The sequence below is a fragment of the Drosophila bipectinata genome, chromosome 2L, assembly GCF_030179905.1.
Source record: "Drosophila bipectinata strain 14024-0381.07 chromosome 2L, DbipHiC1v2, whole genome shotgun sequence".
Lineage (NCBI taxonomy): Eukaryota > Metazoa > Arthropoda > Insecta > Diptera > Drosophilidae > Drosophila > Drosophila bipectinata.
Genome location: NC_091736.1, coordinates 17,099,605 through 17,124,194, shown reverse-complemented (window position 1 = coordinate 17,124,194; position 24,590 = coordinate 17,099,605). Strand labels below are relative to the sequence as shown.

At 44.2% G+C, this 24,590-nt stretch overlaps 11 protein-coding genes across 16 annotated transcripts; 7 read left to right on the top strand and 4 right to left on the bottom strand.

Moving 5' to 3' along the window:
* Positions 1-105: 105 nt before the first annotated feature.
* On the top strand, positions 106-1,800 carry LOC108132311 (5'-3' exonuclease PLD3). Its single transcript, XM_017251683.3, has 2 exons — positions 106-1,467; positions 1,530-1,800. The coding sequence occupies exons 1-2, from the start codon at positions 265-267 to the stop codon at positions 1,797-1,799; spliced, it is 1,473 nt and encodes a 490-aa protein (XP_017107172.2). The 5' UTR covers positions 106-264; the 3' UTR covers position 1,800.
* A 24-nt stretch (positions 1,801-1,824) lies between these two features.
* LOC108132313 (NADH dehydrogenase [ubiquinone] 1 alpha subcomplex assembly factor 2) lies at positions 1,825-2,465 on the top strand. Its single transcript, XM_017251686.3, has one exon. It carries the CDS (start codon positions 1,951-1,953, stop codon positions 2,401-2,403), a length of 453 nt encoding a protein of 150 aa, XP_017107175.2. The 5' UTR covers positions 1,825-1,950; the 3' UTR covers positions 2,404-2,465.
* Noc2 (Nucleolar complex protein 2) lies at positions 2,418-4,889 on the bottom strand. The gene is made up of 2 exons (XM_017251681.3): positions 3,797-4,889; positions 2,418-3,742 (listed from the first exon to the last, which is right to left on the bottom strand). The coding sequence occupies exons 1-2, from the start codon at positions 4,832-4,834 to the stop codon at positions 2,471-2,473; spliced, it is 2,310 nt and encodes a 769-aa protein (XP_017107170.2). The 5' UTR covers positions 4,835-4,889; the 3' UTR covers positions 2,418-2,470.
* Positions 4,890-5,104: 215 nt separating this feature from the next.
* Positions 5,105-7,621, top strand: Nbr (exonuclease mut-7 homolog). The gene is made up of 3 exons (XM_017251768.3): positions 5,105-5,992; positions 6,056-7,029; positions 7,096-7,621. Exons 1-3 carry the CDS (start codon positions 5,223-5,225, stop codon positions 7,221-7,223), a joined length of 1,872 nt encoding a protein of 623 aa, XP_017107257.2. The 5' UTR covers positions 5,105-5,222; the 3' UTR covers positions 7,224-7,621.
* On the bottom strand, positions 7,476-9,390 carry Pld3 (Phospholipase D family member 3). The gene is made up of 2 exons (XM_017251769.3): positions 7,955-9,390; positions 7,476-7,898 (listed from the first exon to the last, which is right to left on the bottom strand). The coding sequence occupies exons 1-2, from the start codon at positions 9,167-9,169 to the stop codon at positions 7,638-7,640; spliced, it is 1,476 nt and encodes a 491-aa protein (XP_017107258.2). The 5' UTR covers positions 9,170-9,390; the 3' UTR covers positions 7,476-7,637.
* Positions 9,391-9,439: 49 nt separating this feature from the next.
* Positions 9,440-10,862, top strand: Coq3 (ubiquinone biosynthesis protein COQ3, mitochondrial). Of its 3 annotated transcripts, none has more exons than XM_070277823.1 (5): positions 9,440-9,575; positions 9,660-9,780; positions 9,832-10,011; positions 10,069-10,601; positions 10,660-10,862. In XM_070277823.1, exons 2-5 carry the CDS (start codon positions 9,752-9,754, stop codon positions 10,788-10,790), a joined length of 873 nt encoding a protein of 290 aa, XP_070133924.1. In that variant the 5' UTR covers positions 9,440-9,575; positions 9,660-9,751; the 3' UTR covers positions 10,791-10,862. The 3 variants fall into 3 exon arrangements, with proteins under 3 accessions (XP_070133924.1, XP_070133925.1, XP_017107259.2); XM_070277824.1 differs by having other exon boundaries at positions 9,450-9,575; positions 9,697-9,780; XM_017251770.3 differs by lacking the exon at positions 9,440-9,575 and having other exon boundaries at positions 9,653-9,780.
* On the bottom strand, positions 10,847-11,335 carry Mpp6 (M-phase phosphoprotein 6). Its single transcript, XM_017251771.3, has one exon. It carries the CDS (start codon positions 11,333-11,335, stop codon positions 10,847-10,849), a length of 489 nt encoding a protein of 162 aa, XP_017107260.2.
* A 2,001-nt stretch (positions 11,336-13,336) lies between these two features.
* Positions 13,337-15,294, top strand: E2f2 (E2F transcription factor 2). Its single transcript, XM_017251566.3, has 5 exons — positions 13,337-13,806; positions 13,867-13,976; positions 14,215-14,473; positions 14,556-14,901; positions 14,973-15,294. Exons 1-5 carry the CDS (start codon positions 13,513-13,515, stop codon positions 15,074-15,076), a joined length of 1,113 nt encoding a protein of 370 aa, XP_017107055.1. The 5' UTR covers positions 13,337-13,512; the 3' UTR covers positions 15,077-15,294.
* Positions 15,295-15,551: 257 nt separating this feature from the next.
* del (deadlock) lies at positions 15,552-19,565 on the top strand. Of its 4 annotated transcripts, none has more exons than XM_070277425.1 (5): positions 15,552-15,951; positions 16,013-16,882; positions 16,937-17,633; positions 17,688-18,129; positions 18,187-19,565. In XM_070277425.1, the coding sequence occupies exons 1-5, from the start codon at positions 15,808-15,810 to the stop codon at positions 19,247-19,249; spliced, it is 3,216 nt and encodes a 1,071-aa protein (XP_070133526.1). In that variant the 5' UTR covers positions 15,552-15,807; the 3' UTR covers positions 19,250-19,565. The 4 variants fall into 4 exon arrangements, with proteins under 4 accessions (XP_070133526.1, XP_017107048.2, XP_070133527.1 ...); XM_070277426.1 differs by having other exon boundaries at positions 15,553-15,951; positions 16,937-17,225; positions 17,304-17,633; positions 17,688-19,565; XM_017251559.3 differs by having other exon boundaries at positions 17,688-19,565.
* On the bottom strand, positions 19,457-21,512 carry pths (probable ATP-dependent RNA helicase DDX47). The gene is made up of 3 exons (XM_017251549.3): positions 21,195-21,512; positions 20,875-21,133; positions 19,457-20,677 (listed from the first exon to the last, which is right to left on the bottom strand). Exons 1-3 carry the CDS (start codon positions 21,411-21,413, stop codon positions 19,584-19,586), a joined length of 1,572 nt encoding a protein of 523 aa, XP_017107038.2. The 5' UTR covers positions 21,414-21,512; the 3' UTR covers positions 19,457-19,583.
* Positions 21,513-21,748: 236 nt separating this feature from the next.
* On the top strand, positions 21,749-24,558 carry ast (protein asteroid). Its single transcript, XM_017251562.3, has 3 exons — positions 21,749-22,363; positions 22,423-22,857; positions 22,913-24,558. Exons 1-3 carry the CDS (start codon positions 21,830-21,832, stop codon positions 24,482-24,484), a joined length of 2,541 nt encoding a protein of 846 aa, XP_017107051.2. The 5' UTR covers positions 21,749-21,829; the 3' UTR covers positions 24,485-24,558.
* The last annotated feature ends 32 nt before the right edge of the window (positions 24,559-24,590 follow it).

Below are 24,590 nucleotides of genomic sequence, written 5' to 3'. Positions count from 1 at the left end.
TGAAACCAAGGGAAATACGTATTTTTTTTATTAAAATATTTAAAATTTTTTATACGTTTTATCCATTTTTCCAAAATATTTCCTGCTCACATTTTTATAATAACTACCATATAAGACCCTCTAAGATATCCGCTGTTTAGCACTGGCCGCCTGGTTGTTTGCGTAGGCGGGCGTCGATTCGAAACAACTGTTCGAATAATAAATAAGTTTAGCTGGGAAAATGTTTGACCAAGTTCAGTTAGAGCCAGTCTTGACTCCTTCGCCATGTCCGAGCGACGCGCTGTGCACGAAATACCAGTGGAATACCAGCCAGTGCCCAATCAACTGGGGGAACCACCAGCATCCTCCGTATCCTGCTGCAGGCGACCCTGCAGTTGCAATTTTGCTGTCCGCGATGAGCAGAAAGTGTGCTGCTGCGGTCACGGATATATGGTGCCTGTTTTTGTGCTCTTCGTGCTGGTTATGATTGTACTCCTGTTGCCCTGGGAGACCTTTCACCAACACGAGAATGAAAACGGCCCCTCTCCAGTGGAGACTCCGTTTCCATGCCAACTCGAATTGGTGGAGAGCCTGCCGTCTAGTTTAAACTATAGCCACCCCCGGCTGAGAAGCACATTTGAGGCCTGGCAGCTGCTACTGGGCAAGGCAAGGAATTCGCTGGACATTGCCGCCCCCCACTGGACACTTCGGGGGTTGGATGTTAACGATAGCAGTACTCTGCCAGGAGATCACTTATTTCAGCGGCTGCTTGCCAATGGAGATGTCGGAAAACCCAAGTTGCGAATCCGAATAGTGCTAAACCGCAGCCAGCAGAGCATGTGGCATGCGGATGCCCGCATCCTATCCAACTATGGTGCCGCAGAGATTGTTGGCATTAATTTCCTGCATTCCAAGCTATGGCTGGTCGATGGACAGCATTTCTATTTAGGTAGCGCTGATATGGACTGGCGTTCGCTTACCCAGCGTAAGGAACTAGGAGTCTTGGCCACAAATTGCCCGCATTTGGCTCAGGATCTAGTCAAGATCTTCAAGGCATATTGGTATTTGGGAAATAACGAAGTGCCCGACTACTGGCCCTGGATCTATCACACCTACATTAACCAAAAAAGGCCCCTCTTGCTAAATGTAAATAAGAATTTCACGATGCGGGCATTTGTTGCCAGTTCTCCGCCAGCAATTTCGGCTACGGGTAGAACCCTAGAATTGGATGCCATTTTGGGGACGATTGAAAAAGCCTCTGAATTTATTTCATTGTCCTTAATGGACTACAATCCATTGTTAAGAAGTGATAGCAAGATTCAATATTGGCCTGTCGTGGACAATGCCCTCCGTAGAGCTGCTTTAGAAAGAGGTGTGACCATCAAACTCCTCATTTCCTGGTGGAAGTACTCAGATCCTACAGAGGATCACTTTCTACGCTCGCTACAAGCTCTCAATAAAATGAAGGAGGAAGTAGACATACAAATTGTAAGGTTACTCCAGAATATTTTTTCAACTTATTCACTATGTACCCTTACCCCTTTTTCTAGCGCCGATACGTGATACCCACCACAGACGAGCTGGAGAAGATTTCAAGCGGAAGAGTTAGCTGCAATTCCTACATGGTCACGGATGACAGCGTTATTATTGGTACTTCAAGTTGGTCTGGAGATCACTTCAGCCGCGCAGCTGGAATAGGTTTGTTTCTGAAGGACTTGGAATATAGCAACCACAGCCTCCGCACCGATTTGTTGTCCATTTTCCAGCGGGATTGGTTCAGTCCCTTCGCTTTGCCATTAAAGCCAAATCTGAGGATTTGAATTTGGCTGTCAAAAAATGTGAAACTTTGCAACACTGCCCAGCTATCAGCTGTTCATGTCATAACAAAAATCAATCCCAACCTCAAATAATTTCTCTTGCTAAAATAAGGTTTAAATTATAGTTCTCTAATAAAATTTAATAAATAAAATTATGGCTAACAAGCCTACTCGCGACGTTCTTGGGATTATATTCAAAAACTTTTGGAAGTCCCTGAGACCACGTCAGTTCCGCGGAAACTACATTGGCGAGGACTATTTTGGCAATAAATACTATGAGATTCCGGCAAACCCATCGATCGGAAAGCGCAAACCGTCCCGCTGGTTCGAACCTTCAGAGAAGGAAGCTTTTGATCAGGAACTGACCGCTGAGTGGGAGGCGTGGTTGCGAGGACGTCGGGACGAGCCGCCAACGCGAGAGGAGCTGGTAAAGAACCTTCAAATCATGGAGATGAAGAAACGAAACGCCGCTGAACTGGAGGCCACTTACGCCAAAGGAAAGGATAACAAAGCAATACCCAAGCAAGTGGATGGGCCGACCGTTGGAACTTACCCGAAGTACAAGGAGTACGAGTTCATACCAGGCCGAGAGCCACCCGAAAAGTAATTGACGCGCAGTACTTTTATTTTTAAAGAATTTTATGTGTAAATATAGTTAAATGATCCTAATATGTTTACCAATCGTTCAAGTCCAAGTCCTTAACTATATCTACAGCTCCACCTGCTTCGTCGTAATCATCGCCAGCAGGTTCCTCTGCTACGGGTTGTGGTTTCTTTTCTGAATTCTTTTTCTCCTTCTTTGCCTTCTTGGACTTTGGTGGCTCCACTTCCACTTCCTCCTTTTCATCTTCATCGTCTGATGCTGCTGGGAAATTATTCGCTTCTTCATCCTCAGAGTCTGAGGGGAAGAGTTCAACCTCGCCATTTTCATTCCGAATGGGTAGTCCAGATTTGGCGGGAAGCTTTTTCAGTTTTGGTACATCGTAGTCGGCATTAATTTCATCAGTTTGCGCGGCCTGGCGTCGTTTCTTGGTCTCGTGTGTCTTCAGCCAGCTGGTATAGTAGATGTCCAAGGGAGTGCGTTTTAGACGGAGCTGCTGCTCCCAGGCGGACACTGCTGAAGCGTCCTTAAGGTCAAAGTTTACGCTGCTCTTACCACGCTGCTGCTCCACAAAACGACTACTTTCCTGCACCTTGTCTAGAAGCAGTTTAAGCTTGCGGGAGTAGTTTGCATTTCGGCAAGTCTTCAGATAGGCTTTAATGGCCATAACAGTGGGCACAACAAGATCGGTGAAGGCTAGAGACGCGGACTCATGTGCAAGGTATTCAAGTAATAAGCCGCAAACCTGCTCGATTACTTCGTCCCGGAAGCCATTCTCGGACAGCTGCGCCTTGTTGAGCCTCAGCACGCAGGTGAACTGCAGAGGTTTCATGGATACTGCTGTGTGCTTGCGATTAAAAGTATTGCTTTTCAAAACCTCCACAATCAGAGGAAGCACCGGTATATAGGTGTTCGTCTCCTTGGCCAATGAGATGAGGGTCTGCAGACAATGGAAACGCAGAGGAAAGTATTGGGCTGTGGGAATTAACCGAATCACTCCAGTGGCAATAGTGACAAGCGGATATACTAATGGTTGAAGCTGTGGCTTGTTGGCACTCGCTCCCAGAAGATCCGCCCACAGGCGTAGGGAATTGATAAACTGCCAGTTGTAGACTGCTTGAAAACTGTCCTTTTTCTTAAGGATGACAGCATTTCGCAGATGGATGGCTAGTTGTCGGATGTAGAGAAAAGCATGTTGGTAGCTCACATTCAAGTCCAAAGCAAACATCTCCACCAGCGAACGCCGCATGAAGTTTATACCCGGCAGAGTGTTCGGAGACACGAACTTCGAGTTACGCACGTAAGCCAAGTACATGGCTTTGAGAACGTGGTTTAGCATAGTGGCCTAAAAATACATAAACTTTATTAACAAGCTTTGAATCAAATTTAAAGTATTTACCTGCTGCTTTCTTGTAATTTTTAAAATGCAAAGGAAAGCCAATACTCGAACGGTCTCATCCCCAGTGGCCCAAAGCACGATCAGACGCTTCAAAATCGTCTTGCCGAGAGCAGTGAAGGGCGCCACCATGCCGGCCATTTGATGCAAGTGCTTAAGAAGCACACCAAGGATGTTGGCACTCGAGACCTGCTCCACGAGGCGAATTAAATCCGTAAGGTAGTAGCGTAGACAGCCGCGCACTTTAACCCATTTTTTGTATTTGTGGAGGGGCAGGTTGCTATTGGCCTTCACACCTAGTACCTTGATGATGGCTGGCTGCAGGTGAAGCACGCACAGTTGAATTACTCCGTTAAATGCGGATGCTCCGACGACTTTAAAAGCGGCAGCATTAGGCTGGTTTTCGCCTCCATCAGCACCATCGGCTGATATACTGGCCAAGGCGGAATTGAAGGCCTGTATCACCTTGCGTACTATGTCTATGGAAACGTTGGGCTGGGCCAGCTGCACCTCCCATTGGCGCAGCAGGTTGAGCGTGATTTTCTGCGTGCCTCCAGCGGCTGCTTCATCATCTTCTGCTTCATCCTCGAAATCGCTCTCATCGCTGGCCACAGCCAAATCCTCATTGGGCTTGTGATATTTCTCTTCATCCTCCTCGTCATCCTCGCTCTCAGCAGATTTTCCTTTTACCTTCTCCGGCTTCTCCTCCTCATCATCATCGTCGTCATCGCTGTCAAGCAGATTAAAATCCAGAAGTTGTTGGTCGTTCTTTTTAAGGAAATCGTAGAACTCTGGATCTAAGTCCTTGAGTCCCTCCAACTCTTCCTTGTGTGTTTTCTTAGTTCCTTTCTTGGCTGTTTTCCCATTTTTAGGTACGGAAGTGGGTTTCTGTTTTGGTTTCTTGGATATCACCTGTTCTTCAGATGTGTTCCGGACCTTTTTTGATATGGTCTTTTTAAGGGCCTCCTGAGGGACCTTCTTTTTTGAGACACCTGCCTTAGGTTTGCCCAAAACTTTGGATTTTTTCGAGGACAGCTTCATTTTTACGCCAGAGAACTAAAACAAAAATGCACGTGTGCCGCCAGAGGAGCTGCCATATGGTAAGAAGATTTGTGTTTTGGATCGGCAGCGTTGCCGTACCAATATAAACAAAAAATGAAAATTTACAAATCGGGGATTTCTGTTTTTTATTTAATTTTATTTAATTAAGAAATATCTTGGAGCTTAACATTATGGGAACGTAAATGTTAAACAATATCTTAATACATTTTAAACAAAATTTAAATAATTTTGTTAGGTTGGCAGCCCCGATTTTGTTTTTGTGCGACTCAGCAAGTCGCTGGCGAAATTTGTATCTGTCGATTAAAACACGAATTTATCATTGAAATTTTATAATCGTCTTGATTCGGGTTGGGAACCCCCCTGTGCAATGGCTCACAAAAAGCATATGCGGAACGCCATCCCTGCCGGCTTTGAGTCTGACGAGGAGTATTTGGAGAGCATGATGGGTAACTTGAAGATCAAGAAGTTAGAAGACATCACAACAGGTGCCGGAATCAACGGACGAAACTTTGATTCCTCGCTGGACGTGGATGCGCATTTGTTTTTTTCTGAGTTCCGCGAGAAATGGAACAAGTATTGCAAAAACAAGGCGCCGCATTTTGGTCCGGAGTTTCAGAATACGCTCTACGCCCATCCAAATCCCCTTCTGTTGGCCCTAAAGTTATTTGCCAACTGTCCGGACAGCAGCAACATCAAGCCCAAAAGCTTATCGTACTTTGTGCTGGACACAGTGTGCAAACTTCATAAGGATTATCCGCACATCGGCGAGAACTGTGATCCCAACACCAGTATGACGGCCTTTAACTTTGTGAAGACTTCAAATCTGCTGGCCCTAAACAATGCTGTGATTCAAGCATACAGCCTACACACGATTTGTGACCTGCTGCTACCCAAGTTACGCGAACTCCTTGGCGAAGGGCACCTTAAAGAGGTAACCCATTGGACCATTAGTCTGCGGCTGACGAACGAGTTCGATATGCTGGACTTGGCCTTCCCACTGATAGCCGTGGAGAAGCTGCCTCTGGCCGAGGAGTATTTGGACCAAGCCGTCCAGCATCGTAAGCCATTTGTCGAGTTTCTTGACTCGCTTCTGCACAAGGACAAACCAGTCATTCAAATGTGCCAGCATTTGCTAGAGTAAGTGTTGAACTGGTCTTAAGTTCCCATAAACCCTTTAAAAACTGCTTTCTCTTTTTTTAGCCGATATAAGAACATAAAGATCTCCCATCAAGTACTCAGCTACCGGCCAATCGCCAAAATTGTGTCCCGATTGGCGAAGAAGTACGGATTTGACGACTCCGTGACACCCAATTTCAAGTTCACCAAAACTTGCGGCTACCTGCACTTTCTTTACCGAGATTATGAAAAGGATCGAATCAATCAGGCTAGTTTTCGGGAGCTAGTAAGCGTCCACGCCTATAACTATGATTTACGGAAGGATTTTGTATGGTACATGGCATCGAACCATGCGCGCGATGAAGCCATCTATTGGTACAGAGAGTTCAAACTGCATCCGAGCGATTGTCCTCCGGATATCAAAGCCCATATCCCTAATTATGAAAGAGATGTTTCCCGCCGCGTCTCAAATGAACGCTCAAACGGAGCTGGCGGCTGTGAAGTGTACCTGACCATAGACTTGCCGGACGAGTGCCTCAAGATTGTCGATACGGCGGCGAAGTTCAACGAGATGCTGTATGAGCTGCAGCGGCAGCACACCATATATTTGGACTCTGAGTGGATGCAGAGCGTTTGCGGGGAGAGCCAACTTTGCCTGTTGCAGATTGCCACCGATCATTTTGTGTATCTAATTGATTGTCTGGCTCGGGAAAGCATTCAAGCAGAGCAATGGCGCCTATTGGGAGCAAATGTATTTAACAATGTGAATATCCTGAAAGTGGGTTTTTCCATGGCCTGCGATCTAAGTGTGTTGCAGCGATCCCTTCCGCTTCAACTACGTCTGCATACTCCGCATCACTACTTGGACCTGCGTAGCCTCTGGCAGCAGCTCAAAAAACAGCGCAGCGGCGTGGAGTTGCCCTTCGGCAACGTAAACCGGGCCGGTGAGGCACTTTCGGATCTTGCGTTAATGTGTCTCGGTAAGAAACTGAACAAATCCAACCAGTGCTCCAACTGGGCGAACCGACCCTTGCGCCAAGAGCAGATAATCTATGCGGGTGAGTGCGAATGTCGTCCTCTATGCTCCATCCTATATAACTATTATTTATTAAATCTATTCACAGCCATTGATGCCCGGTGCTTGTTTCTTATCTTCAACACACTGCAAGCTCGCATCCCTTTCCTGAACAAGGTCATCGAGAAAAGTATCTCTACCAATAATTTTCTCAGGCGAGGTGCCAACGTAAAATGATTAGGAATCTGTAACTAAACTTATCTTGCACATTTCCCGGGACTCTCACGGAGCGGAGTTGACGTATTCTCCGCTCAACCTAGTTAAGTTCAGAAATACAATCGGGATGTAGTGATTACCACCGCAGCTTAATTGGAAATGGCTGCTACAAATTATTTACCGATCCATGGATAACGTATTTTATTTTTAAAACTTATTTTCTGTAAATAGTATTTTTACTTTCAATATTCCACTTCAGAGTACACAAATGAATTGTATTTTCTGTTGCAATCGTAAAACGAATTTTTTATTTAACGCATAATCAAAACTGAATAAAAGCAATGGATAAAGTTATACAATTTGTGGGAATTGACAATTTTATGAATAATAAATTCGCAAGTTGGTCAACAGTTTAATAACGATGTAAACGTTTGTTTACTCAAATGGGTGGGCATAGGGACTATTCCAATCCCGCTCGAACACATCGCAAAGATCGCTCCTCAGGTTTTTCCTACTTTCCGTTTCATGAAGTTCGCTTATAACAAATCCAATGCCTGCGGTGTCCGTGAAGTAGTCGCCACTCCAATTGGAGGTGCCAATATAGGCAACACGATCTGTTACCATGTACTTGTTGTGATTGACTCGGGCGAAGGGAATGTTTTCCTGGTTTTCTGTCCCATTTACAATAAAACGTCGCTAAAAAAATAGGATATCCTTTAAAAATCGTAATGTGTGGATAACGCGAGACTTACAATTTGTATGTTAATGTTGTCCTTCTCAGAAGCAATATCCAATAAAGACTTGAGGTACCGATCTTCGCTAGGATTAGAATGCTTCCACCATGAGATTAGTAGCTTGACAATGATGCCTCGCTCCACAGCCGCTCGACGTAATGCATCATCTATGACCGGCCAGTACTGGTGTTTTTTCTCGTATATAATTAAAGGATAGTAGTCCATCACAGCGATGTTTATATAGGTTATGGCCGTGTCGATGATGTTCAGAATGGCATCCAGGTCGTTAGTGCGACCTCGGGCCGAAAGGGGTGGTGGGGAACTAGCTAAATACCCCGCCATACTGCTGTTCTTGTTTACAGAAATCAACATGGGGGTTTCCTTGTTATATTTTGTATCATAGCCCCAATTCCAAGAGGGTATACCCTCGTCTTGGTGGGTACCCAAGTACCAGTAAGCTTTAAAGATTTTTTTGATGTCTTCTGTCAATGCCGGACAGTTTTGGGCAAGCACACCCATTTCCTTGACCTGGGTTAAGGCTCTCCAGTCCATATTGGCGCTTCCCAAATAAAAGTGCTGATCGTCCACGATCCATAATTTAGTGTGGAGAACACCGCTACCAAAATATTTTGGAAAGGAGAGGGTCACCACCTTAGCGGCTCCAGTGCTGGCGAGAATTTTTGTATTTGAATCAGCGGACACACTGGATGGATCGCTCTGGGCTATGCTAATCTGGAGCTTTGGCGTTTGGCTGCCTCCATTACGGTTGGCCAAAAGCTTAGAAAATATGTCTTCGCCAGGGTAAGAGCTGTTGTCCGTCTCCCCGGGCGTGTCAGCGGCTGTCAGGGTCCAATAAAAGGAAGCAATATCAAGGGAAGTTTTAGCGTTTCCCAGCAACTGCAGCCAGGCTTCGTAAGTACTCAGGAATCGTGGACTGTTCGCAGAATAGTTGAGTCCGATGGGAATGGTCTCTACCAGTTGGATATCACAGGGCTCGTAACGGCCCAATCCATGTCCCCTACCACCACGATACTGATGAAGTCGGGGACGCGGCTGGAAGAACGAGGATCCAAGGAACAGAAGCAAAAACATGGTCACAATCATCATCTGTGCCGCCTGGTGGTGATTGGCGGTGGCGGCTTGCGGCCGTTGCGGCTCCTCGGGCTCCTTAGCGGTTGAATTGGCATTCTCCGCATCCGATTCCTGGTTTTCCAGGGTCTTGTACTGCACCATTCCGTCAATCCGTATGATCCGCGATTATTGTAAATTTTCTTCGTTATCTTTATCGATATGAAGGTGATAAGCTGGGTAGTTCACACTTGAACAACCACAGAAAGAATAATGACAAAGAACCGGCGATCGGAGCAGCTCTCCTTTCAAAAGCTTTGGAGGGGGAGCCACTCTCTCGAAGCGAGTATATTTCAGTCCAGAGGCGCACGTGGTAAAGGGTTATGGTGCTCGATTGTCAAGTCGAACTTCGTAAATATATATTGACGTGAAACACCTTGTCTACCTTTGGCTACCTTGTACGATTGTAGGATTTGATAATAATTATATTTATTGGAAAAAAGTATTATAATATTGGCAATTCTCCATATAAACGAAAGAACAATACCCAAATATTAAATAAATAAAACAGGTAAGTAAACAATGGAATGTGGTTTTATTTTATTGAACTTCTCACAAAATTCTAAACAAAATTCAAAACATGTGTATGATTAAGCGTTTTTTAGGACTGGCTACGCCTCTTCTGTTTACAGTTGCAGCAAAACAAAAGTCAGCTGTTTTTTATCGAGCATTTGTGTTGCGTTGAAAATGCTGCGAAATTCGTTTTTTGCCAATGGGCAAGTATTGTAAATTAGTCATAATCTCAAATTACAATTTTTGCATTCCAGCAAGCTGAGACAATCGCTGGCCAGTGTTCTGGGAACAAACATCGCTAGAAAGAGCAGCACTGCGACGCCACCAATCGACTCCGGCACCCAAAAAGAGGTGCGCCATCACGAGAATCATGCTTCAGAATGGTGGAACCCAAATGGAACTATGGGAGCTCTATATGCTCTCAACGAGATACGGTGGGTGAGCCAAAAAGTCTGGAGGTTTCAGAGTGTTAACTATCCAATCCCTTACAGAGTTCCCTTCATTCGCGATGGCATGGTAGCGCGCGGGACAGTAAAACCTAATTACGTAAACACCACAAGAGTTCTGAGTGGACAGCGAATTTTAGAGGTAGGCTGCGGTGGCGGCTTGCTAACAGAGCAACTGGCACGTCTCGGAGCCCAGGTTACGGGTATAGATCTCGGCGAGAAACTCATTGAAGCGGCTCGCACCCACCTGAAGTGCTTCAGTCCCGAACTGAGTAGCAATGTGGACTACATAATAGAGCCGGTCGACCAGCATGTCAAGACCAATTGCGAGTGTTATGACGCTGTGATTGTATCCGAGGTGCTGGAGCACGTGGACGACAAAGTGGCCCTGCTGGATGCCAGCGTACGAACTTTGAAGCCGGGTGGCTCAATTTTTATAACGACCTTGAACAAAACCCTTCCCAGTTGGTTTGGCGGCGTTATTTTGGGCGAATATGTTCTCAACTTGGCGCCCAAGGGAACACATCACTGGGACAAGATGATTTCACCCCTGGATGTGCAGCGTATCTTGGACACAAGTAAGCTTCTATATTTTATTCTCAACATTTCTTCAATTTATTCAAATCCAATCTCCAGTGAACTGCCAGACTATACTGGTCAATGGTAGCACCTACGACTTTTGGAGCAACACCTGGCGCTGGATTAACAGCACCCAAATGTGCTATGCCCTCCACGCGGTGAAACAGCCGCTAAGCAATTGTACTTGAATTGTTATATATTTTATTTAACTTTAACTAGTACTAGATCAGAGTAAAAAAGTAAATTAATTGTCGTCCGGACGAGGTTTTCTGAATTGCGCCTTGTGGTGGTTTTTATGGAAATTCCCGGAGTCTCCGTTCTGTTTTCGCTTGAGGTCCTTCTTCGTGCTGAACTTCTTGCCCATGCTATTGGTCAGGGCAGGCGCCTTGTTGGCGTAGTACGTGTTGGCCATGTCCTGGTCCGAAACTTCTTTGGGTTGCTCGGGTTTCTTAAGGTTTTGCTTCTCTGTTCGTTCCTGCTCCATTAGCAGTTCAATTTCGGGATTCATTCCACGAAAACTCAGACGACCATCGATGAGACCGGCGCAGATAGAGTAGCTCTGCTCGACGACATAATTCGAGTTGGAATTCAGCATCTTTTCGTTAATTTCATTGGAGTACAGTGCCCGACTCTGCTCATCGGCAGTCTCTTTGTCCACTTTCGCCTTGGTGCGCTGCATGAACTTCATGTCCAACACTCCGCGGGAAAGTTTTGGCTTCGATTTGGAAGGCATTTTGTTTGTTTTTTGAAAACTTATAGATGAATTGTTTTTTAACAAAAAATCTGCCCTTGGCACGTTGTTTTCCGAAAAACAGAACAAGGGACCAAAACAAACACAAAAAAGTGTTGGAAAATGGCGGAGGTGGGGGATAAAAACGTGGCGCCACGTGAGTTTTTTTAAATAAATATTTAAAAAACGTTTTTAAATAAGAAAATTCCATAGCATCATTAATTTAAAATTTAGATAATTCAGCTTAAATGCATAATCTGCTTTATTTAGTCATCTAGAGATATATAAATTTAAAAAGGTTAAAAATTCTTTTATTTTAAACCTCTTTTGAAATTATTTTAAAATTACATGGAAAATATTCACATAATACATTTTACATCAAAAGCAAGCTTTGTTTTTTAATTTTCCTTTTTGGCCCCTTGCGAAAATAACTGTCCTCAAGATGAGCAAATCAAAGCGTTCTAACAATCATCAACCAATACGTGGAGGCAAATCTTTCAATCCTTTTAGCCAAACACAAAGTACCAATTCAGAAAATATATTTTCCAATAAAGGAAATGCAGTTACACTGGTTCGCTTTTATGCAGGACACGAGTGCCTGTGGAATCGTGAAAACGCAGACTACTTTAACAACAAAAAGAAACATGATCTTTGGGAATGGATTGCTCGTCAATTTGGCGGAAAACTGTCCAGACAGCAAGTGGAATTTGAGGCAAAGCGTCTTCACAAACGAGCTTTGCAGGAACTGAAAAGGTTACATAGCTGTCAGGAAAAAGGATTGCCCTGTACATGTAACTTTGAGCTCCTGAACGAATTCTTGTTCCTCATACCAAATGACCAGGTACGTCTGATGAATAAAATAAATTGTAAAGTAACCATTATTTATATTACTGTCATTTTAGATGAAGGAGAGCTATTTAGGATCTTTTCTACCAAAAGAGCGGGGCTTGGCACCTAACATTACGTCAAAGAGTGATCTCCAAACTAAAAAAAAGACCCAGAACCAGGATGATTTAACGGTATTTTGCAGTGAACTAAGGGAAAGGCTTTCTCAACTTCCGCCGCATGTTCGTTTGCAAACCCAAAAAAAGATCCTTTTGATAATGCATAGGTCAAAGGGAGGAGTTGATCGTGATTTTGTTGTACCGGAAATGTTACTTCCTGGTCCTTCAAAGAAATGAGTTGGAACTGGTCTTTGCATTTATGAAGCTCGTTGACAAGTTTTAAAAGTAGCCTGTCAAAATTAATTATTGAAATCAATGTCCGACTCCAGTTTCATGGGCAGCATAGAGACGAATTATCACAGTCTAATCTCAAATATTCTCAAAATCCGACCCAAAGAAAATCCCTCAAAGACCCAATTTAGCCAATGTGAAGTGGAATTAAAGGCTGAAAGGCTGAAGGCTAAAAGGAGAAGTGATGGACCACTTGATAGACTTTTTTCCGGATTATAAGAGTGCTGAGTGTCAGGAGCAAGTCTGGTTTCATCGAAGAGGTAGGCGAAAGTTCTTAGGAATTAATGGGAAGCTTTAATAGAATCTCCACTTCCCACAATGCAGAATTTTCCGGATTACGGTTTTTTCACGGATGAAAGCAATACAGAATACGAACGAATGGGATCTGCCAGGTGATATGGATCGACTTAAAGCATCTCAGAGATGAATTGTTTTGAAAGCCAAGTGGAAAATCCTTAATGTCCTACCGGGCACCCAACTAAAGCTATTGCGACTGGATCTGGTCAACGAAGGGACAAATGATGAAGCCTCAAATAAAAGAAATCTATAAACACTTAATTACAATAAAATAAACTGGCTAAGGACAATAGATAAACATCGTTTTCATTTTGACTACGACCTTTTTAACCATTGTATGATTCTATTAATCATATACATAGTTTAAAATGAAAGTTTGAATTTTAAAGGCAGTGCTGCAAAGAGTACACATATCGATAAATCGATAACATATCGCACAGAGGCAGCGTCACTTTACCACACTGAAATGAAGTCGGAATAGAGGGAGAATGAAAAAAGTGACATAAATGGCGGAAACCTCAAGCGCCAACATTTGGATTTAATTTGGATTTTTCGCACCAACCATACAGTAGCTTCAAGTGTTGAGGTATTGCAGCTATTCGAACTGATATCAAAACCAAAGCTGAGAGGACCAATCGACTGCCGGCCATGTACAAGCGCAAATCGACGAGTATAGTGAAAAGGGACAGTACCTCCGTTGCAGGCCAGTCCACCACCACGATGAGCGCCAGCGGTGGAAACAATACCGCCGACTTGGATGTGGATATGGATGACGCCCATATGGAAATGTCTCTGGATCCACCCACGCCGCTTAAGTCCCCGTCGCATTCACAATCTCATATCGTGCCTAGCCAGCAACGTTCCGTGGGTTCACTGGTCTCGCTCACCCAAAAGTTCGTGGAACTTATGAAGTCAAACGGTGGCTCTATAGATCTCAAAGCGGTATGACTTTTAAAATGCCTATTTTGTTACGATACTAATAATATTACCGTATTTGTTCAGGCTACCAAAATCCTGGATGTTCAGAAGCGGCGCATATACGATATCACCAATGTGCTGGAGGGCATTGGCCTGATTGATAAAGGCAGACACAGCGCCCTAGTGCGGTGGCGGTAGGTGCTCATTTGCATTATGGGGGTTTATTTTTACAACTCCATTCCCAGGTTACATTTTTAGGAAGTGGATACAAAGAAGCCTTCATATTAAAGGTTTTAGTCGGTATAATACCTGGAAATATATTTTGTTATATAGTTGAATTATCCTTTAATGAGGATGATTATGAAGTTGTACCTAAAATGTAAACCTTTCCCCGTTTTCTAAAACATTTAAAAACTTGTTTTCTGTTTATAGCGGTGGAGGTTTCAACAACGCCAAGGACCAAGAGGATTACGACTTAGCCCGCGGACGCACGAACCACTTAAAACTGTTGGAGGAAGATTTGGACAAACAGCTAGAGTATGCCCAGCGTAACTTAGGCTATGTGATGCAAGATCCTTCAAATAGATCATATGCGTATTTAACACGGGACGATCTGTTGGGAGTCTATGGTGATGATTCCGTCTTCACTATACCCAATTATGATGAGGAGGTTGAGATTCAACGCAACGATGTAAGATATATATTTTTTTTTTAAATTTTTACAAGTACAAAAAATTAACAACGAAAATTCCATTTTGAACCATTTTTCACAGAGTGAGTTGCGGGTCTCCCTGGATAATGGCAGCACGATCGACGTTCGTCTGGTGACGAATCAAGGTAAAAGCACAACCAATCCACACGACGCCGGAGGGTTCTTCGACTACCGCAGACTTGACACGCCCTCACCCTCGACGTCGTCACGCTCCAGCGACGACGGCCAAACTTCGGGACCAGCAGGGTCGGGCAACGTGATAACAGACGAACACACGTATTCTTGCAATCCCGAAATGAAGGACGAGATGAAACTGCTGGAAAATGAACTGACCGCGAAGATTATCTTTCAGAACTATCTGTCGGGTCACTCGCTACGACGGTTCTATCCCGACGATCCAAATTTAGGTGTGTAAACTAATAACTATTTTCCTAATTTATCTTACAACTAATAACTGTCGTTTTTTTTTGTTGTTTAGAAAACCCGCCGTTGGTTCAGTTAAACCCGCCCCAAGATGATTTTAATTTTGTTTTAAAAAGCGATGAAGGTATCTGCGAACTGTTCGACGTACAATGCTCATAACTGCGGGACGGAACTTACAAATAACAAATTGTATTTAGGCTGGCCGCGTGCTTTGTGCAAATATTTATGATTAGTACAATTTTGACCTTTAACATCTTTATACCGTGTAGACGTTTTAATTAGTTTAATTCAATGTAATTTTGGCATTCTTACAGCAAATATAATAAATTCATAAGCTATAAGTGCTCTTGGGTCGAAAGGCACACACTTATATTTTTACCAATACAAAAAAAAATTGTCTTTTATTGAATTATGGTTTGTATTTAAGATAAATTCTTTAAACTATGATTTATGTTTTTTTTTTAAAGGAATCTTTGTGGGCCTGTGAGTATGCGCGCTATTATGAAAGATCATGAAAAATTAAAAAAATACCAAAATTATTAAAAATGTTATAATAAATAAAAATATGATATGAAAAGAAATTATTTGTAAATAAAAATAATAAACAAGTAGTCGATCATAGAAGTTGACAAGCTAGAAGTCCCTTTATTTCATTTTGATTATTTTAGTATTATTTTTTCGATAATACCAGCGACAGCTTTTTTCTCGAGTCTCCTGCCCTGTTTCACTTTCATTTGTTTCGCGCGCTATCGAAGCGCAAAGTTTTTATCGAAGCGCAAAATTTCGTCTTTCGTGTAACGGCACATGGTGTGAATTTGTAAAAAGCCGCAAATAAGCTCCGCGTGTAAATTTTCGTAAAGTCTGTGTTTTCATTGAAAATCATTGTAAAAATGCGTGATCGAGATAAGCGCCGATGCTGGCAGCAAATATTGACCAAGATTGGGATCGACGCTATGGCGGACGACGAGTGGTCCCAAGCCTACGAACAGTATAAAATGAGCTGGACCAGGACCTACTGCATTCGGCACTGCAGAGTAAGTAACAAATTGTACAATTTCTTAAACAAATGCCTAACTAAGTGTTTTTAATTGGCAGAGTGCTCTTATACCACTCCTAAATCATGTGCAGCAAAGACCCACCGGATCTTCATCGAGTTCTGCTCTGTTGCCAACTGCTGCGGATGTGAAGCCCATGCATGAGACGCATGCTTCCTTTGTTGCGGAGTGTGCTTCGCCTAGAACGCCCAAAAATAATCCTCAGACACCTCAAAAAATGCAAGCTATTGAAGCATCCAATGATATCCAAGACGGTACCAATCATCAAGCATCTGAGTCGAAAATATTCAAGCACCAAGTTCCGATTACTCCAAAATCAAATCCCTTTGATCGGCGCTCCAAGATTTCTTCGTTGATCAAGCCAAATGAAAATGACGACGAAGATGAAGACGATCCAGACGAATGTTTGCCCTTAATAGAATGGCAGAAGCGTTATTCCAATGAAAACGGAAACGTAAAAAAGAACGATGAACCCGTAGAAGCTCCAAAAAAACGAAAAAGAGGTCGTCCGTCGCTGGCTGACAAAGCTCAAATGAAGCAGCTTCAGGGTGCAAACCAAAGTCAAGGCTCTATTGGGGAAACACCTAACAAAAAAGTAAAGTGGTACAATAGTCCGTTGAGCAAAGCTTCTCGAAAAGACTTTAAAAAAATGGCGCAACCGTTTCGAAAAGCTATTCTAATTCCGGCTCAGCAGCAGCAGGCTAGACCATCGACCAGGAAGGCATCAACATTGAAGCAGGAACCCAAGAAAATACAAATTCTAGAAGAATCAGCTTTGGAGCTTCAGTACAAGAAGCTCAGTCCGATGCCATCGACTAGTAGCCAGAGTGCGGCCAACCAAAGACCAGGTGATTTCCACAGCAGTTCGCCGCTAGCCAAAAAAGGGACTCAAGAAAATGGCTTAGTAATGGTAGTAAGCAGTCTGGATATTTCATTAGTTAACAACTTCTATTTGTTGCCACAGATAAGCGGGGAGGGCTTGCCGATGCCTGCCCACATGCCGCCGACCGCCATTAATTTGAGCTATCAGCCCAAAAACGAACAGCCTCAGGAGGGGCAGAAGCAGCAGCTGAGGGATGAATACGCCGACCAAAACTTGGACTTGACAAAGAAGGCTTCAGGTGGAGGGGAAAGTTTGTCGACGTCGTTGAACGACATTCACAACGACCACAGCTATATTGCCACCTCTGACCTTAAGATGGACGAAATATTAATGGAAACCAACGTTTCGTCATTGTTGACAGTTCCGGCAGGTATAGATCCATGCCACTCCATTCAAGACTTCCATTTCTTAGACGAAAACTTGTTCAATGATGTGATGTTTGATGTAGATCAAGGTCATCCCGTTCCCCAGGGAGATCTGGGAGATAGCAACACACCTACCGAGCTTGATCATCAGATGGCTGATGTATTAGACATTCTTGAAAGACTGACAACTCCGCCAAGGGTAGAAGCTAATACACAGGGGAACACAAAGGATATTGTGAGCTTGAACCTAGACAAGGAAGAGGAGCTCGACTATGAACTAGACGATGATGTTTTGTCGGTTGCAACTTCTTGGGAGGGGTCGGATGAAGACCTCGTCCAAAACCCCCTACATCTTGGGAATAAAACGATGACAAATGAGAACAACTCTACAAAAGGACCGACCCCACATAAACGTAAGTGTACAAAGCTAGAATCTACAAAAATTAAACCACCCGTATTACCCTCAGCGTCGCAGATGCCTATGCCAAAGCCCTCCGTGCAAGACGAAACAAGCACTGAAACGCCGGAACGGCCGTCTACCTCGCAGATCTCAGCACCACCTCAAAGGGGATTGGTGAAGCAAGATGACCAATCCACGGCAAATGTCAGATCAGAGATTATGACGGATATGAAGAAAGTTGCAGGTCGCATTCCTAAGATCAAACCGGGTCAGCTAGAAGCGCAGCCTTCTGTCATGCAAATGCTATATGATCACCAGGATAAAGAGGAACAAGCTCGAAAGCAAGAGGCGAAGGCGCCAGCAGGCCCTTCGAGGAGGCCCTCTCTGCTGATGAACCGCCAGCGAGAAGAAGCTACGGTTGCCCCAGCTGGCCCTTCGAGGAGGCCATCTCTGCTGATGAACCGGCAGCGAGAAGAAGCTACGGCTGCCCCAGCTGGCCCTTCGAGGATGCCCTCTCAGCTGATGAACCGCCAGCGAGAAGAAGCCACGGCTGCCCCTTCGATGAGGCCTTCTCAGCTGGTGAACCGCCAGCGAGAAGAAGCCTCGGCTGCGCGGCACGGTAAGGTGGAAACCCCAGTTTTTGGTCCCCTCTACCAAATTCCACCCACCGCACCGCATCAAGGTTTAGCTATGCCAATCCAAGAGACTGCACCCATCCTCCAACAGGTTATTGCTCCTAACAATTGGATGACAGACGTTTTCGGAATCAGGTGTATGGCATTTCTAGACGACTATTGTGTAGAATTTGGTTGCAACCATGAGATGAATACCGTGGGCGAAGTGCAAAGGCGCCTCTTGCGAATGGACGAATCGGCCTTGGAACAAATCTATGTTCTGTCCACTCGCAGCATTGTCATCTTCAAAAACTATTTCAATTCGTTCGCCGAGATTTTCCTGCGACGCAATCTCAGGCCCCAAGTTTTGCGAATGATATCGGATTGCCGTCTGTACAAGAATATTGCCGGGCCCTTGATAGCCCATATCTTTGGTATGCTGAAGTCATGTGGAATGGAAAAGGATATGACGCGTGTTCTCATGAGAGATCTTTGGATGCCGAGCAAGGCGGCCAAGTTCCGAGACTTGACCATAACCATTCTCCATGTCCTGTCCAGAACCAACTGGGAGGATTATTTGGGTCATATTATTCGTCTTGGAGCGGAATTTAATTTCATCATACCCATAGAAATAGTCATCCATATTTTAGAATCTTCTAAAACCAAAAATCCAGAAGTAAGAGAAGCCAGTATGAAGCTGATGCTAAACATACCTGCTAAGGAGCTTCAAAATCCGCAACACGTGGAGTTTTTGAAAGCTTTCAATGAGCAAGTCAACGTTGTAGATGGGCGCCCAAGAACAAGTGCAGCTCCAAACACCTTTGGAACTCCCGGTCGTAACCTGTATATGGGTCCCGGTTCGAACAACGGTCCGAGGCCAGGGTATAGCCAGGGTCATGGCCAGATGCCAGGCTACTATATGAATCAAAGAACAAGTGCAGCTCCAAGCCACAGTCTAAATTCCGGTCCTAACCGGTATATGGGTCCACAAGGGAACGGGTATAGGCGGAATTGATTTTAGATGACACGCTACAATATGAGCCCAAGAACAAGTGCAGCCGTCTAATTCCAGGTGAATGGGTCCTGGTTCTAACATGAGTCCAAGTTAGGTACAGGTACCTATAGTCAAGTTCCAGGACTCCAAGAACAAGTGCAGGCTCAAGTCGTAGTTCATCTAAAGTTCCCCCCATAATAACTATAAACTATAATAAGTTCATTATAATTATAAGCTAGAAGTTTAAATTTATGTTTCAACATTAAAACGAATACAATATTTTTTGTTTAATTTTACTCTGTATTACCGTATAAAATAAAATAATAGTTAAGCTTAATTTCATAATTTGCCTATACTATCTTTTTTTGCCCCCCTTGTTCCAGCTCTTTTGGCCAAAACCTTTTTTGCCACCTCCCTTGGGTCCTTTGCCGCCGCCACCGCCTCCGCCCATAGGTTTCATGCGCTTGCGGGCACCGGTAAAGTGCTCCGAATCATCATGGTTGTCCCCGCCCCTCTTGTGTCCCCTACCGCCCTTTGTATCCTCTAGATCCTTCAGCTCCAGCTTTGCCGTGCGCTGGGCCTCTGCCACGCGTTCCTGTAGAGCCATGACTTCGTCCTCCTCGCATTTGTAGAGAGGCAGTTGCTTGCCAAGTAGGTGTTCAATGCGCTGGTAGAGTTCGATGTCGTATTGGCTCACTAGGGTGATGGCTTTGCCAGAGCGACCTGCTCTCGCTGTCCTTCCCACCCGGTGAATATAGTCCTTGCTGTGCGTGGGTATATCGAAATTTAGCACAACGTCCACGTGCGGGATGTCCAGGCCACGGGAAGCCACGTCGGTGGATATAAGAATGGAACGATTCTTGGCCTTGAATTTATTGAGGGCCGCCAGACGCTTGTTCTGCGACATTTGACCATGCAGGGGAATGGCTGCCAGTCCCAGAGCTCGAAGCATCAATGCAGTTTTTACAGTATTGTTGCAGGTGCTGCAGAATATCATGAAGCTGTTGCCAGCCAGTTCGTTGAGGATGTGAACCAAGTACACGTCTTTATATTTCACCGGTATGAACAGGTAATATTGCTGGAGTTGCTCGACTGTCTGATACTTGTTGGATACTTCAACCTTAACCGGATCTTTGAGGGAGGCACGCTGCAGCTTCTTTACCTTCTTGGTCATGGTAGCGCTGAATAGAAAGGTGCGTCGGTCACGTGGCAAAACCTTTAAGATCTTATCGAGCTCCACCTCAAAGTCCATGTTCAGGATTCGATCCGCTTCGTCCATCACCAAGTACTTGATGGCCTTCAAGTTAAAGCCCTTCATGTTTTCCAAATGGTCCACGAGGCGGCCGGGTGTGGCTATGATGATGTGTGGCTTCTTGGCCAGCTGAAGTCCTTGGGCCACCATGTCCATGCCGCCGACAACAACACAGCACTTAATTCCAATGCTACTGCCTAGGATGTATAAAAGAAAGCAACTTTAATTAGTATAAGGAATTTTTATGAATAAAAATATGGTGATTTTGTATGAAACTCAGAGGTAGTGACGAATAAGAAATTATAATTTCATGTTTTCGTTTAAAAACAAAATCAAAAAAGGGTTAACATCATTGTGTGGGCTATTAGTTGGATGAAACTAGCTATAGACTTACCAAGAGCCTCAAACTGCTCGCCGATTTGAAACGCCAGCTCACGTGTTGGTGTTAATACCAGGGCGAAATACCTCTGCGGGTTTTCGAGGAGCGCGTGGAGAATGGGTAGGGCAAAGGCACCGGTCTTGCCAGAACCAGTTTCCGCCAGGCCAATAACATCCTTGCCTTGCAGGGCCACCGGAATAGCTTCTCGCTGGATCTTCGAAGGCGCCTTCCATTTGAGCTCGTCACAAGCCTGACACAACGTGTCGTTCAGACCCTGGAGGAAAGATTAGCTCTATTATGTACTTTTTCAAACGGATCTAGGGCGTTTAACGTACGAGATCTTTCCAGGTCAACTTTTGGTCCTCAACCTGGTCATCGTTTTCAACCTCGGAGTTACTATCGGCATCTCCATTTTGCTCGTCACCATCTTCAGATTCTGAACCATCTTCTGCAGCTTCATCATCGTTTCCGTCATCCTCTTCGCTGCCACTCAATTCCTCCTCTTCGTCGCTGGGTTGCACCAGGTCCTGCTCGTCTTCTGAAGTTTCCGACATTTCGTTACTAATAGTTCATGAAATTCGGAATGTTCCCTGATCCAAACGGATCGCAATACCTCTCACCACGTGGTCTCGGAAAACAGAAAGAGTGGGTGCCTTTAATTTGAGGTGGAACTTTCTTTTTTTTTTATCGATGTTTTAGAAATCGGTGTATCGTTGTATTGCTGTATGGCAACTCCAACACATTTGATTTATTTTGCAATTCTTTTTATTAATATAATGAAAAAGACTTGAGATTAATTTAAAATTATGTTTTAAATCACAAATAATGGTAATGTTATACAACTTAAAACACTTAATTTTTTTTTAAATATTTCTTAATAAATTGTGCATCACTTTCCAACACTGACCGCTAACACGCGCTCGCTGCAAAAAATAAACAAATAAGGAGCCACAAGTGCCGGAAAAATAAAATGGGTGTCCGTGGCCTTACAAGCTACATTGCCCAACGCGCCGAGATCTACCTAAAGCCCTACGAGCTGCACTCAACTGCGCTGGTCATCGATGGTGACAATTTATCATGTAACTTGTACAAGGATGTGTCTGGGACCTACTCGGCTTTTGGAGGGGATTACGATGATTTCTACCGGGCTGTGGTGCAGTTTTTTCAAGTTCTGGCCGAGTGCAATATCCGTCCGTACGTCCTGATGGATGGTGGATATGAGGAGAAAAAGCTTCAGACGGTCAGCACCCGGTTAAGGGGAAAAATTAGCGTTATCAAAAAGATCAACCCTAATGCCTCCATTACATTGTTTCCCTTGCACCTCAAAGAGGTTTTTGTGGATGCTGTGAGGGATTGTGGAGTTCCAGTGATGCGATGTGTCTTTGAAGCCGACGATGAGCTGGCGGCCTTAGCAAGGAAACTTAATTGCCCGGTGCTCTCGTATGATTCGGATTTCTACATCCACAATGTGAAGTACATCCCGCTTATAACTCTGACTGTGAAGGTACATATGTTCCAATTCATGGAGTCCTTACATGATTAACACCCTTGTTTAACAATTAGGTTCTTACCAAGCAAATTAAGGATAAGAGCAACCAAAAAAAGTCTCGTGATCTGCGGCGCAATGAGGCCAAACACGTGGAAAAGCGTACCAAGGCAAACAAGATTTTGAATGGCATACAAACCGCATCCAAAACGACACCTTCGAAACCAAATGTAAAGACCTACAAATATCTGGATTGTTGCATCTACCGAGTGGAACATCTCTGTGGTCGAGGCACTCTTAGCCCCGAAAAGTTGCCCCTGTTTGCTGCCCTTCTGGGTAACGATTACATTGCTCGAAGTGCTTTCCGGAACTTCTTTGCTTCCGGCATGGGTAAAGCGGGCAGGAGTCGCAAATTGAAACAACAACAAAAACGCATACAGGTAACTCTCAAATGGCTCAAGGAGGAGACCTCCGAGACGGCTTTGGCCAAAGTACTTTCTAGGCTGAAAAAGGTTAGTGACTTGACTTTTTTCCTACCAATCTCTAGTGATAATTAATCTGTTGTAGACTCAACGAGAATCTCTTGCCTCTCAAGTCAATGCCGCCATTTGTGGATACTCGAATGAGTTGTGTCATGCTTATGATTTCTTTGAAGAGCAGTATGAGAATGCTTTTCCATATGTCGAACCCGTAAGCGAAGATGAGCTCAGCGTCGAGGATGAAATTAATGAAGGAGAATATATATCCGGAGATGATGATGATGAGGTGGCAGAAGAGGGACAGGAGGAAGATCCAGAGCCAGACGAACAGGTGCCAGAAGATCCTGAAGAAGACGAGGATGATGAAGAGGAAGCAGAAGAAGAAGTAGAAGTGGAAGATAAGACGTTACTTTTCCCAGCATGGTTTTTAAAGAAGCTTTACCCCGCGCACTTGTCACGGTTCTTTGTGGATCTTGTTCACCTAAGAAAGTACATCAACAACCCACAAATGGAACACTTTCCTTATGCTGACTCCAACGAACTGGCTCTGCCCATCCTCAATTACGTTTTTTCCCTACTCCACCACGTTGAGGGAGAGAAAACAGAGCCCGGATTAGACGAAGAGGGTTCACCTTTACCCATCGAGTTTACCTACCTCACAAGAGCTCTTCGGGTGACCAATGTGCGGCATTACAAAATGCCCATTGAAAAAGAACCTCCTTATCCATTCAATCCATCTTCACCCGATCCCAGGCATTTGAGGCACGTCTTCAAATCGTTTGTGCCGCATGCCGATACGGATAAGCTTTTTGAGAAGCTGGATAAGCTCCCTGAGGATCTGAGACTATATTTTCTATCTATTATCTACTGGATACATCGATCTGAGCACTGTGATCAATTGCATCTTCACTCCTTGCTGCTAAGTCTGGTGGTCCTTCGCACCATTGATGTTACCATACCAGCTGAAAGAGAGGTGAAAGAATTCAAGAAAAGATTTGGAAAAATCCTGAAACAAGAACGAGCCGTGAGAGATAAAGAATTGGCCGAAGGAGTCAAGCGTGGAATTAAACCATCCCTTTTGGAACTTTCAATACCCGATAGAATGCCTCACGTTCCGAAGTCTGACTGCTATTTAACCCAGGAACGCCTGCTGCCACACTTTCACATGCAGGAGATTTTTAAGAAGAAATTCGATCTCTATTCTTCAACGGTTATCCATAGCTTTGCTGAGTTTCAGGCGGTTGTGTATCAGCTTAGTGGGTTGAACGCTCTTCTGGACTTTCCCCTGTTGAATCCTAGGATGAATCAACTGTTTTGCGGTGCTTTCCTTTACAATATGTACGATCTGCTCAAAAATCGAACGGACGTTCGCTATCATGTGGAGCATTTCCTGCTGCCCGATTCTAAGCTAATGTTTGACTTCTATTGTTACCTATACGACTGGTGCGAGGAGTTTATTCCCGATTGGAAGGTCATGGAAGTGGACCAGTCTGCCCTTAAAGCCCAACAAAAAAAGCGGGTTAAGAAAGAGCGTCAAGCATCTAGAAAAGCGGAATCGAAGGCGGAGTCGGATCCCAATGCTGAATTGGTTAAGACTGCTGATCCGGATGAGGATTTCTTTGATTTGAACAACAAATTCTGTGGGCTTAAAGTTGCCTAAGTTTATACCTAAGTGCAATAACGTTTTATTAAGAAGAAAATTGAACTTTTAAATTTTAATTTATTAAGTAGTTTAAAAAGTTTAAATGTGTTAAAAAAATGAATAT